The sequence below is a fragment of the Mandrillus leucophaeus genome, unplaced genomic scaffold (assembly GCF_000951045.1).
Source record: "Mandrillus leucophaeus isolate KB7577 unplaced genomic scaffold, Mleu.le_1.0 Scaffold185, whole genome shotgun sequence".
NCBI lineage: Eukaryota > Metazoa > Chordata > Mammalia > Primates > Cercopithecidae > Mandrillus > Mandrillus leucophaeus.
In genome coordinates, this window is record NW_012101865.1 from 1,219,236 (window position 1) to 1,233,037 (window position 13,802).

Here is a 13,802-nt window from a genome sequence, read left to right on the forward strand (position 1 = left end):
TAACACGGTGAAACCCCGTCTCTACTAAAAAATACAAAAAACTAGCCGGGCGAGGTGGCGGGCGCCTGTAGTCCCAGCTACTCGGGAGGCTGAGGCAGGGGAATGGCGGGAACCCGGGAGGCAGAGCTTGCAGTGAGCCGAGATCCGGCCACTGCACTCCAGCCTTGGCGACACAGCGAGACTCCGTCTCAAAAAAAAAAAAAAAAAACCGTTTCCCAAAAAAAAAAAAAAAAAAAGAAAGGGAGTCTATCTTTTATTTCTGATATTGAGACATTAAATGAAAGAGAAATAGGACCTGTACTTGAGTCCCAGCTTGGTCATTAATTCATTCTGGGCTTCAGTTTCCCCATCTGTAAAAGGAAGGAATTAGACAAGATGACCTCTGAGGTCCCTTCCTGCTGTGACCTTTCATCAGGCCTTGATTCAAAGTTCTACTGAGTTGTCAGAGATTTCTGGGCTTGTTACAGGAATCATGCTACTCTCCCAACCATGCAATAGAAGGGCCACCTCCTTCTGGCTCACACCCAGGGCTTCTTCTAAAAGGCTTCTCACCAAAAGGGGAGAGGAGGTACTCTGCACTGAATGGCCAAAGGAGCCTCCCCCAGCACTCAACGACCAAGGGAGCCAGCCCATCCAAGCAAAGGAGGGGACTTGGGATTCCTGGCCACGGGGGCACTATTGCACTTTAGCCAACAACTTCTCAAACACAGAGAGCTTGAGGGGACCCAAGTGATATCTTCTTCAACCTCCTTAGTTTTCTAAAAATGTTGGTGTCCAGATCCAACTGATCCAAAGTTATAGGCACGTTCATAGGAATGCTGGCATGGAACTCAAGTCTTTGGCACCTAGCAATATGGAGGAAAGCATGATGGCGGAGGGGACTGAGTTTAAGGGTCACAAAGACCTGAGGCTGAATTCTAGTCATGCCACTTCCTGGCTGTAGGACAAGGCCCCTGATCTCTCTATAGCTTAGTGTCAGTATACACAGCATGGCACGGAGCAATGACACTAACTTTATAAAAGAGTTACGATGACTACAGAAAAGGTATGTAAAGCACCTAGTAGAGCACCAGCACATAGTAGGTGCTCAATAAAGATAGTTGTTATTCTTCTGATGATCCCTGTGTCAGCGTCACTGTGTGCTGCTTGGTGACAGACAGGCAATTGAGCCTCGTAAAAGACTGATTTAGGGCCCTTCCACCTCAGAGTCATGCTGAGGCAGGGGACAGCCCCCTTGTCAGGGAGGACACTGAAAGTCATCATAAATGTGCTTGGGTTCACATCTTGTGGTGGAGGAGCAGCTGGCGTGGATGCTTATATTTAGAACAAAGGTACCCACAGGGAAAGCGGGGACATGCTGCCTCCCTGTTTGCTGTGAATCTGCATGGAAGAACTGGTTATAGGGTGTAATCAACAACCTCTCCCCTTATAAATAAAAGCTGGCTTCTCCTTGTTCTGGCTTGCGGTTCCCCCTTCAAAACACCTCCAGACATTTGATGAGTTTGTGGCTGGCATCATAGAGAGACAGGTTTGATTCCTGGAAATTAAAGCTGGAATGAACCAACCATTGTATGAGGTCACCCCATCACTGGTCTGGGTCACTCCATGCCCAAGATTCCCACCCTGTTCTTTGAGAACACCATGAGGTGTCTGCTTTCTTAGCCAAGGACAGCCTGCAGGAGGCTGGAGCATGCTGAGTTAATGACTCACCAGTGTTCTTGGCAAGATGGGTTAGAGAGGTCCCTTGCCTTCCATTCCTTCAATATGCCCAGGAGAGGCTCAGAACCTTCAGCCTAGCTCTATGGATCTTTCATGAGCACCAGCCATGTGTGTGACTCTGGGCCAGACATGCTTGGGAATCCAGGCAGTTCTGTACTAAGACACGGACCCGAGTGTCCTTAAGGGCTTGACAATCCGCCGCCAGCAACAGCCATGACTGGTGACAACTTCAGGCAGTACGGGCTTTGCACTCAGACAGAACTGGGTTTGAATCCCCTCTTCTCCATTCACCAGCTATGTGTTCTTAGAAAAGGCTCTTAACCTCCTTAAGCCTCAATTTCCTCATCTGTAAAATGGTGGAAATAATACTTCCACCCAGATTGTTAGGAAGATTAACTAGTGCTTTACTTGTAACATTTGTTTAAAAACATGAAATCTGTTAGAATAGAGGTTAAAAAAAAAACAAAAACAAACAACAAACAACCAAAAAAACCCCAAAACAAACAAACAAAACTGCATTGAGAGCAGAAAGAGAGAGAGACAGACGGACATTAATTCCAACAGGATGAATCCAGAAATCCACCCAGAAATCCAGAAAGTCTTCAGGTGAGGGGCATTTCCAGCCGAGGGAACAGCAGGCGCAAAAGCACGGAATGGGGAAAGCTGTAGCCGTTATGGAAGGAATTGGGACACAAGGAGACAGACGCTGAGCACCTAGACTGCCTTCAACCCTCCATCCACCGGCGAGTTCCTGGGTTGTTCACTGGCTTCTGACCCTCCCCACTTACAAACCCTGATGAAAAGTTAAAGGCAAGATCTATTTATGGCCTCTCAATCCAGCCTAATCTCCCACGTACTGCTGCTTCCGTTTTACCTTCCAGAAACACTCAACACGACACAGTTCAGCAACTCCATGCCTTTGTCCCTGCCGTTCCTTCTGTGAGGAACACCAACTTTCCCCGCAAACTTGAATTCAATTCTTGACGTTCTCACTTCCGTCAGGGAAACTTCTCTCCTCCACCGACACCCATCTCACCACCCCGCACCTGACTGTCTTGGATGTTCCCATCCTGTGACTCAAGTGAGGAACACGGGTTTTGGAGATGAATTTTGGAGGCAGAGGGACCTGGATTCAAATCCCAGCCCCACCACGGTAAACAGCCTGCACTTCACTGTAAACTCGGAGTGACACGCCCACCTGGAGGAGAAGTGGAAGGATGACGGCAGATCGCATCTGAGAGCTCTCAGCTCAGAGTATACGGCCCTTGAATACATTCTGGCTATTCCTTTGCACTTATAATGTTGCATTTTCTATGGCTTTTACTTGCCTAGCTCTTTAAGGGAAGGGAATGTGTCTTCCTCAGCTTTGAGGCCCCCAGCCCTATCCTAGGAACATTTGCTGAAGTGCAGAGAAAAGCAGAGGGCTGGCAGCAAGTAAAGGCGCCCAGGCATCTGAGGCCCACATGACAGTTTCATCCTCATCCAGGGCTGGTCCCTCCATGTCGAGGTGGGGCTGGCAAATCACAAAGGTCAGGCCAGATCAAACCCAGGGCAGCCCACAGTGCACTGTGACCAGGGCTTTTATGAGCCTCATTACTCAGTTATAAAAGCCAACCTGGCCCTGCCCCGTGGAAAGAAAACATCTATCAAAGGCTCTGAGTTGGCCACAGCTGGATTAAATGTGTTTGCAGCTTCCAATGCGAGCTGTTTGCAAATCACCTAAGAATAATGAATGTCTTAGAGGACTCAGCAGGCCACTTGGGGAAGGCATCCGAGACCCTCCAGCCACTCCCAGGCACACATTCACTCTGCCTCAGGGATTCCCAGGGTTGGGAGGGATAAAGGGGCAATTTTTCTCATCATTAAAGGGCAGCCGATTGCCTCTGGGGTGGAATGCAGTATCTATTTAACAGGGTGGCGGGTGACAGATCACAGCCGCTTGGGAGGAAGCATCCCATATCGAATTGAGAATCCCAGGGGAAGTTAAGGTGGGCCCAATCTAATTACCAAAATTGGAGTGGGGCCAACGGGGCTTGATTTTTCAGCTCGAGCTGTGACAAGACAGCGTGTCTGTGCAAATCCAGTGGCTTAATACTCCAGGAAGCAGATCAAGGGTTAGAAAGATGACCCTGAGTGTTGCACCTCCTTGCCGGGGAGCATGAGTTGGAAGGCAGTGCCTAGGAGGAACTATTTTGATCTCCAAAACTCTCACCCTGACTCACCCTAAGTCATTGAGTCACCACTGTGACGGATATTGAAGACCTCAGAAGTGAAACCTTGGCTGACACTTCACTTTGCTTCTGAAGACACCTTGGTAGCTGAGAACTCCTCTTAGCTTTTGATTCAGCAAGGTGGCCATGGCCAAGGAACACCCGATGGTGTGACCTTTAGCTAAGGAGCTCAGAAATGCCAGTGCTAACAAACAGCCAGCCCCCAGCACAGCATCTGCCCTAAGGGGCCACACTAGAAACCCTAGGAAGACTCGGAAGACCTGCTCACCTGCTTTGATAAAAATACAAGTTACCATGTGAGTTTTGTGGGTTATCTCCTTTTATCCTTGCAACCACATTATGAGGTATTCTTATCCCCGTTCACCAAAGACGACTTTGAATTCACCGGAAGTTAAGTGACCTCCCTTCCCCCAGGCCCACCTGGCTGGTGAGAGGGGAAAGTGGAGGTTCCACGGTACTGACTTTGGAGTCTGCGCTAATCAATCCACTGCTCACGCCGCCTCCATGGCCTCCCCAGGAGACGTGATCAGCTGTTCCCTGCCCTTCTCAGAGCCTTTAAGATGCCTGTGCAGACTGCGATGTTCTCAGGGGCAGAGGGTTACCATGCAGTGCTTCTCAGACTTATTAACCAAAGACCTTTTATTTATGAAGCATTGACAGATAGCCAGCGATCCCTAGAAGCCCCAGACACGCAGCCCCGCTGCACTGCCCAGTGGGAAGATGGCCCCACGGGATGTGCATGGTCACACACCCCTGAGGCCACCTAACCCAGCATTTTGCTGCAGGCTCCTCCACTTGGCTTCGAGGCTGTTCCCAGATGAGGCTGGCTGGAGGCGTGGTGTCCTGTTCACCTGAGCCTCCAGTACAGAACTAGAAATCTATAGAGCCTGATGACTGACAAATGCAACCACCATAAAATAAGAATGATCTCAAACCATCTGCTCAAACTTGAGCAAAAGCCAGAAGATACTTCTCCAGATAAAACAGTTAAAAACCAAGTGTCCTCCACTCTTATGTTATTTCACCATTTTCCTTGAAGAAGCTTCCAAATTTGGGCTGGGGGCTTGAGCTGCCATGCCAAATAACAGCCATATTGTATAATATAGCCTAACATGTCTATAGGATATACAATAACCACAGCTATCATTATAAGGGTAATAGCTATTTTCTTTCTTTTTGAGACCAAGTCTTGCTCTGTCACCCAGGCTAGAGTGCAATGGTGTGATCTTGGCTCACTGCAACCTCCACCTCCTGGGTTCAAGCAATTCTCCTGCCTCAGCCTCCTGAGTAGCTGGGATTACAGGCGCCCGCCACCACACCCAGCTTTGTATTTTTAGTAGAGATGGGGTTTTGCTATGTTGGCCAGGCTGGTCTTGAACTCCTAGCCTCAAGTGATCCATCTGCCTTGGGCTCCCAAAGTGCTGGGATTATAGGCGTGAGTCACCACGCCCAGCCGGTAATAGCTATTTTCCAACATCTTCTCATCGAATCTTCACGGAATCCCTACAAGATTCTTATCTCTACTTAATAACATGAAACTCAGGCTCAGAGAGAAGTCTCTGGAAGGTACAGAGCTGGGATTCATACTCTGGTCGACCAACCCCAATACCTGTCCTCTTGACCACCTTCCTCTGGCAGAGTAAAGGAACAGTTGCTTGTAGAGACGCTGCATGCCAGCCTGGAGGCGGGAGGTCTCTGGAGAGAGACTTTCCAGAGAGAGAGCTGTTCCTGGAGACTGGCCTGCCCCAGCCCCTAGCCCTACAGCCTGTACAAGGCCAGCCTGCAGAGCCCTAGCCCTGGAGGGCCGAAGGGACTCCTCTGGGGGATTGCAGCGGTCTCAATCCCCTCTCCAGATTCTAAGTTCAACTTGGCAGATTCACAACTCTCACCTCTCTCTAACCGTGGTCCCCTTGCTCTAGGCTGATGATCAGACAATGCCCAATGTTGTCAGCCTCCCTGGGTTGCCTGGACTTCTGACCCACTGTGGCTATGGCTCCCACCACCTGCCTGATCTCTCCAGAGGGGCCCAGGTGGATATATGGTTGGTCCCACCTGGCCAGCCCTCCCATTGGCCAGCTGTGTCTGGAGGGGCTGCACCAGGGTGAGAGCTGAGATGGTAACAGGAGGACTAACCCTAACTGCTGTTAGTTCCAGAAGTTCTAGAACCATTCGAGAAATAAATAAGCCCTGTGAGTGTTTGAGACTCTTAGGTGAGAGTAATATAAAATGTGCAGGATATTAAACAGGGTAACACAAATCCCTGTATTTATTTTTTAAAATCTGTGTTAATATTGAGTCACCAGCTGCAATGCCAATGCCAAACATATATTTTATTTACCTTTTTTTTTTGAGACAGGGTCTCATTCGGTCACCAAGGCTGGAGTGCAGTGGCACAATCTCGGCTCACCACAACCTCAGCCTCACAGGTCCAAGTGATTCTCCTGCCTCAGCCTCTTGAGTAGCTGGGATTATAGGCATGCACCATCATGCCTGGCTAATTTTTGTATTTTTAGTAGAGACAGGGTTTCGCCATGTTGGCCAGGCTGGTCTCGAACACCTGATCTCAAGTGATTCACCCACCTCGGCCTCCCAAAGTGCTGGGATTACAGGTGCAAGCCACTGCGCCCAGCCAAACATGTATTTTTAATTCTGAAAGCAATCCTATGAGGCAGGAATTATTCCCACTTTACAGATGAGGGCATGGAGGCTCAGAGAGGTTAGAACTCTGCCCAAGGTCACAGAGCATAAAAACAGCAGAGCTGAAGTACAAATCCAGCAGGTATCACCAACTCCAAAGTCGGGGCTTAAACTTCCATCAATATAAAGCTGCGAGAGCCGGACTGCTTCTGAATGTCCTGCCACTCCAGCGAGGATTTTATGTTACAAAAATACAACAATGTCAGCACCAGGGGAATCCAGCATCACAGGGAATGAGGACAGACTTCGTCCTGAGCCAATTCCCTGTGGCTCCTCACTTTGGCTGTGTAGACTTAGGCAAATCTCCCGCCAAATCTGAAGCCTTGCTTCCTCCTCTACGGGGTAAGAATAACAATTCTTTCAACAGGATTATAGTAATAATTGAATACAATTTTAAGTTCCTGGCACACAGTAGTTGCTCAATAAATATCAGGCATTCAACAGGCATTTATTGAGCACCATTATGTGTGACTAAGGGCCCCTGAAGAGTGGCCTGGCACTGTGTTCTGCCAAGCAGTGACACCCCTTCCTTTTCTCTTTGTTGGGCTCCTTCCCCACAACCACCTTTCAAAAGAAAGATCAGAATGATTGGGACTCACGGGAAAAGAGTCTTTTTTGGAACTTTTGTGCAATCGCCAGGGTTGTAATAACCGGGTCCCGGGCCTGTTGATGTCAGTTTTAATCCACGGTTGGTTTTTGATTTAAAACAAGACATTAATGTGTTTGGCGACTGCTTCACAAGGGATTCGTTGATATCATAATGCCCTACGGAGAAAGAAATTTTATGACAGAATAAGGAACTCTTCTCAAGTAAATAAAAAGTAGTACCTTACCCCTAAGAACACACTTGATGGCTGCAAGGCAACACCAGTCTAGGATGGTCAAGTGGAAGGGCTGCCCGAGATAAACAAAAACAGTCCTCACCAAGCAGAGAACAGATGGCACCGGAAGCACACACTTAGCTGATTTAGTTCTCGCACTAGCCTGGCAAGATGAGTATTACTGCTTTCATTCTAAATGTGAGGAAACCGAGACTCAGAGATATTAAATAATTTGCCAAAGGACATTCATCTAACCAGGGACTTAGATAAATCTCTCCACCTTGCTGAAGCCCAGTTTTCCTTCTCTACAAAGTAAGAATAATAATTCTTCTGACAACAGAGTTGTTATGATAGTTGAATAATATTTTAAGTTCCTAGCATATAGTGGTTGCTTTGTAAATATCATGCAATCAACAACTATCTTTTTTGTTTGTTTTGAGATAGAGTCTTGCTCTGTTGCCCAGGCTGGAATGCAGTGGCACGATCACAGCTCACTGCAGCCTCAACCTGCTGGGCTCAGTGATCCTCCCATCTCAGCCTCCCGAGTAGCTGAGACTACAGGTATGTACCACCACGTCCTGAAAATTTAAAAAAAAAAAATTTCTTTTTTGGTAGAAATGAGGTCTCATTATTTTACCCAGGCTGGTCTTGAACTCGTTAGGTCAAGCAATCCTCCCACCTCAGCCTCCCAAAGTGCTAGGACTACAGGTGTGAGCCATCATGCCCAGCTAACATGTATGTATGGAGCACCACTATGTAGAGACTGGTCTGCTTGTCTCCAAAGCCCACACTTCCTCACCATGCCACAATGCCCTGTCTTGAGAAACTGTGACAGAATAAAATGAATTTGTGTACGAAGCTTTAAGGAAGAAGAGAATGACCAAAACTGGGGTGAAGAGGAAGCCATCTCACCCCTAAGTTGTCAGTAGCGCTGCACATGGATGTTCTCCACTACTCTATTCATATTAGCAATCAATTCAGAACAATCACAGTTTCCAATAAGACAATACTGCTTCCTTAATTTATGGTACCATCATATAATAATATACTATATATTTATTTAAAATCATGTTCCAAAAGGATTTTTACTAACATGAAAACAGGTTCCCAGTATCAGCTGGGCACGGTGGCTCACACCTATAATCCCAGCACTTTGGGAGGGCAAGGTGGGCGGATCACTTGAGGTCAGGAGTTTGAGACCAGCCTGACCAATATGGTGAAACCCCATCTCTACTAAAAATACAAAAAAAATTAGCCAGGTGTGGTGGCGCGCGCCTGTAGTCTCAGCTACTCTGGAGGCTGAGGCAAGAAAATCACTTGAACCCAGGAGGCGAAGGTTGCAGTGAGCTGAGATTGTACCACTGCACTCCAGCCTGGGTGACAGAGCAGGACTCCTTCTCAAAAAAAAAAAAAAAATTTCCCAGTATATACTTAAATTTTTAAAAAAGCAGATGTCAGCAGCATTTACAATATTGGATAACTCTCTCATATTCTTTGTTTCATATATATATTTCCACTAAAAAGGTTATAGCAACACTTGAATTACAAAATACGGAAAAAAATGAAAAGCAAAAGCAAGGAATAGAAGGCATTTATGCTGCCACTACCAGAGAGAACCAGCTGCCAGGAAGCTGGGGTGGGGGGTGAGAAGGTACCAGGTATTGAACTAGATGAGCCTGGATTGAAATCCAGCCGTGGGGCTGGGTGTGGTGGCTCACACCTGTAATCCCAGCACTTTGGGAGGCCAAGGCAGACAGATCACTTGAGGTCAGGAATTTGAGACCAGCCTGGCCAACATGGTGAAATCCCGTTTTTACTAAAAATACAAAAATTAGCTGGGCGTGGTGGCGCATGCCTGTAATCCCAGCTACTCGGGAGGCTGAGGCAGGAGAATCACTTGAACCCAGAGGGCGGAGGTTGCAGTGAGCCGAGATCGTGCCACTGCACTCCGGCCTGGGTGACAGAGAAGACTCCATCTCCAAAAAACAAAAACAAAAACTAAAAGAAATCCAGCTGTGGGACACTGGGCCCATCACCTGCTTTTCTATTACCTCTGTCGGTGAAGTGGGGATAAAGTAAGAAGAGCTCACACTTTCTGAGCACATGATTACGTGGTGAGTGCCTGCTCCATGGGGCTTTGGAGCATTCAATGAGATAATGAATGTAAGGCCCCGGCACCCACGGGGAGCTTAACAGATGCTAGTACCCGCCCTTCCCTTCCTGTTCTGTGTTATAAGGGGCTGGGGGCTTCTCAGGATCCCCCCCACAAGGAGGGAGCAGGAGCAGGTGGTGGACTGTGGAGGTGCCCGCATCCCAAGGCTCACTGGCAGGGACTCTGGCCAACCCCAGGGATGGGCTTTGTTCTTCTGTATAAACAGACAAGGTGGGGTTTTGCCCATGGATGATGCAAGGCAGGGGAGCATGAACTGGGGCTGAGCTTCCTAATTAGCGCTGGTTTTGTTATTCAGCTTCAGATTGATCTTTTCAACTTTAATCTGGATTTGCTGAAATCTGACATGCACTACAATTTTATCCACACCCCTCTGCAAGAGGCGTGATTGCAGAAGCAAACCTTCCCTGCTCCTCCTGGTTTGGGCCCAAGGATCCTGGGGGTGGGGCGTGGTCTGTGGGACCTATTTGGGATAATCTAACATAATGAGTGCTCCAGGACTGGCGGTCAGAGAGCACAGGAGAGGTGCAACACCTTTCCCCAAGGCCAGCAGGGGAAACACTTGGAGGAAAGCTCTTGTTATTCCTGCATCTTGGAGGTTCCAGAAGGGACAATGGAATGATGGAGGACGTGGGCTCCTTAGTGAGATCTCTCTGGGCTTGTGTCTGCCATTTACCGGCTGTGTGACACTGGGCAAGTCATTTCAACTCTCTGAGCCTCCATTTCCTCATCTGAAAAGCAGGGCTAAGTGGACGAACCTACGAGGGCAGACCTGCAAGACTGCATGGAAACCATCGAGTGGGTGCCCCGGAAACAGAGCTGCCTCCTCCGTTTCATGACTAGATGATGAAGTCACCTCTGGCATAGGAGAAAAGGAACATGGCAGCTGAGTGTAGAAGGAACAGGATGTATAGTCATGCCCTGTATCTCCCACCCCTCCCCAGTGGCCTCTGATGGCACCTGGGGTGTACAAATGTGCACACTTCTGAGGTGAGAAGTCACTTCTCCACTTGGCTGCCCAGAGCAGGTATGCCAGGTCATAAAAGGGGAGGCCCATTTCCAGAGCCAGCCTGTCCTCCTGGTGGGGAGAGCTGGCTGTCTTCTCACCTCTCCTCTTTGTTCAGTACCTGCCTGCTACTCCTCCCCACCCAAAGACTAAATCCTTCCAAAGACTCCCTATGAAGAAGTAGGTGCCCTGCAAATCAAATCTGGGACACTTAACCCTTAGGTCAAGGCCAGGGCAAAGCAGCTGCTTACCTGGGGGAGGTCCTTTTTCAGCAAAAATGAAAGATCCTCTTTGGGTTTTTGACATAAAGCCGGCTCGGGCACAGACGTTGTTTCTCTGCTTGCAGCAAGAGACAGAGGCCTGCGGGGAGAAAATACACCCAATGTACTCAGTGCCTTTCCTCTCTTTGTCTTTGTCATCGTGCCTGGACAAGTGGCAAATCTACGTAAAAAAAACTCAAACTGAAACCCGTCCTTCTTAGCAAATGTACAGATGTGAGCTGTAAAGGTCACACTGGCTGTGGCTTCCCCGTCATCCCAGCTCAAGTGGTCTATGAGTCTGTGATCCCCAGAAAATGCTGGTCACTCAACAAGGAACAGAGCACACAGCTAGCTGCAGGCTGGCTTCCAGGCTCACTTCTGTTAGGACAGGCTGTGTGGTTCTGCATCTGTAACCTCTCTGAAACCAAGTTTTCTCATCTGTAAAACGGATTGGACAGTCGGCTCCACTTGCTGTGGAGTTCCGTCAGGGAGTAGGGGTGGGCCAACAGAGATCACCTCTAGGAAAGTGTTTTTTTTTTTGAAGTGTGTAATGCTACACCTGAAAATTATCTTCACTTTGTTGCTACTTTTTTTTTTTTTTTTTTTGGAGACAGAGTCTCACTGTGTTGCCCAGGCTGGTCTTGAACTCCTACACTCAAATGATCTCCCCACCTTGGCCTCCCAAAGTGTTGGGATTACAGGCATGAGCCACTGCACTTGGTTTTCTACTATTTTTACTGTTTTCAGGACACACAGTCCTACCCATCCCCATCCTCATTCCTAGGTGCTCTGTTCACTGTTCAAATAGCCCTTCTATAAATGCAGCATTTGGGGCACACAAGAAAGTCGTATCATTTAACATTGTGATCACATTTGCAAGCACTCCCTTGTCTCGACTTTCCTGAACTGATCAGAAATTAAGCATTCTGGCCGACTCATGAAATACATTTGAGAGTGTGTGATGTGTCCAGAACTCTAAAAATAATAGGCAAAAACCCTGAGATCATTCTTCTGTTACACATGAATCATAAATATTTTAAATGCCAATTTGCAGTCTCCTGTATTCATTGGAGAACAGAGGCAATACAAATTAAACCTGTGATTGCTGGGGATATTTGCTGAATGAGTGAAACTATTTGCTGGGGCCAGGATGGTTTGATTTGCTGTGATACTTCTTTGTCAAAAAAAATGTTTCTTGAGAAATGCAGATGGCATTTTGATTTTGTGTTTACAAAGGTGGAGGAATTTAGCTTTTCCCAGGGCCCTAATGGCTAGACGACATGCAGAGAGGGCAAACAAAGAGACCAGATGGGACAGGTTAATTACTGGACATGGGGAGTGGGGGAGAGGAGCCAGGTTGCCGGAGAGAAGGTAATAACACAGTACCAAGGAAGAGGACTCGAATATACAAGTGAGGGATGGTGGCAGCAAAGGCAGAGAAAGGCTTTGACAGACCTCAAAGCACAGTGTGGCTAACAGGATTACTGCATTTCTACTCCTCACCAGTTGACTCAACCATTGTTCTCCTGGCCTGAAAAAAAGCCACCTGTAGACAAAACAGCATGTCGGCTTTATTTTTCACCCAGACAGAAAAGCAACTGAAAAAGGGAACATTTTTGTATACGCTGAGTGTGCGTCACTGGAAGATTTCTCCATGGGGCCAGGAAAATATTCAGCAGGTTAAAAAAGACTGAAGCAGATTTATTGTATTGCCATGGAAAGAAATCTAAGAAGAAAATGCATGTGTGCTGTGTACAGCATAATGCTAACACTGGTGGAGGGCCAGAGGTAGGAGAGAATAGGAAAGAAACTGCACCTGGTTAGTTCTTTGTTTTGTTTTGTTTTTTTGTTTTGTTTTGAGATGGAGTCTCACTCTGCTGCCCAGGCTGGAGTGCAATGGTGCGATGCTGGCTCACTGCAACCTCCGCTTCTCGGGTTCAAGCAATTTTCCTGCCTCAGCCTCCCGAGTAGCTGGGGTTACAGGTGTGTGCCACCATGCCTGGCTAATTTTCGTATTTTTAGTAGAGGCAGGGTTTCACCATATTGGCCAGGCTGGTCTCAAACTCCTGACCTCAGGTGATCTGTCCGCCTTGGCCTCCCAAAGTGCTGGGATTACAGGCATGAGTCACTGTGCCCAGTCTGCACCTGGTTTCTAATGCAGTGGTTTGCTTTGGGAAATAGAATTATAAAGGACTTCCACTTTCTAATTCATGGGTTTCTACAGGGCTTGAATATATTTTATGATGAGCGTGTATTATTTTCAGGGTCATATTAAGACAATAATGAACAAAAAATATGCACCTAAATGTATCGGTTGGCAGAAGGACACAATTCTGACTTGGGGAGTGGTCCTTTCTAGATTAACAACTGTATATTACTGGAAAGTTATTCCTTTGATATCATAAACACTGATGGATGCTTACTGCATCCCAGGACCTGTGCTGGGCATTGGAGACAGGAAGCCGGGTGAAGGAATAGACAGCGATTTGGGGAGAATGGCGCATGAAACACTGACGGTGGCGTCCCTCAGCTACAACTGGGAGGCTGCAGAGAGGGGCATCCGCACAGACAGTCCATTCCTGTATCTGTCTCCCTAGTAGCCTGGTTGCCACTTGGGATTGGCAAAGGGGCAATGGTTAAGCCCCTTTCTGATCAGTTTCTTGGACCACACCTTGCCATCTCTCCTGTCAGCATAATAGTCTCCTCACTGGTTTTTCAGAACCCCCAACCCACACTGCAGTCCATTCACCACACAGCAGCTGGAAGGAACTTTTAAAAAAACACATCAGAATGGCTGGATGCAGTGGCTCATGCCTGTAATCCCAGCACTTTGGGAGGCCGAGGTGGGTGGATTACGAGGTCAGGAGTTCAAGACCAGTCCGGCCAACATGGTGAAAC

The 13,802-nt window shown here is 47.8% G+C and overlaps 2 protein-coding genes across 3 annotated transcripts in view; one reads left to right on the forward strand and one right to left on the reverse strand.

Moving 5' to 3' along the window:
* The window catches only part of GRHL3 (grainyhead-like 3 (Drosophila)), a 44,975-nt gene extending 41,959 nt beyond the window's left edge, over positions 1–3,016 (forward strand). Inside the window, exon 16 of the mRNA XM_011977868.1 lies at positions 2,722–3,016. Coding sequence (XP_011833258.1) covers positions 2,722–2,908 — 187 coding nt within the window. The 3' untranslated portion in view covers positions 2,909–3,016. The remainder of the gene's footprint in view (positions 1–2,721) is intronic.
* The window catches only part of STPG1 (sperm-tail PG-rich repeat containing 1), a 62,898-nt gene that overhangs the window by 5,192 nt on the left and 43,904 nt on the right, over positions 1–13,802 (reverse strand). For both annotated transcript variants that reach the window (XM_011977866.1, XM_011977867.1), the window contains 2 exons: positions 10,896–11,004; positions 7,247–7,412 (listed from right to left, as the gene is read on the reverse strand). In XM_011977866.1, the coding sequence (XP_011833256.1) occupies positions 7,247–7,412; positions 10,896–11,004 (275 nt within the window). The remainder of the gene's footprint in view (positions 1–7,246; positions 7,413–10,895; positions 11,005–13,802) is intronic.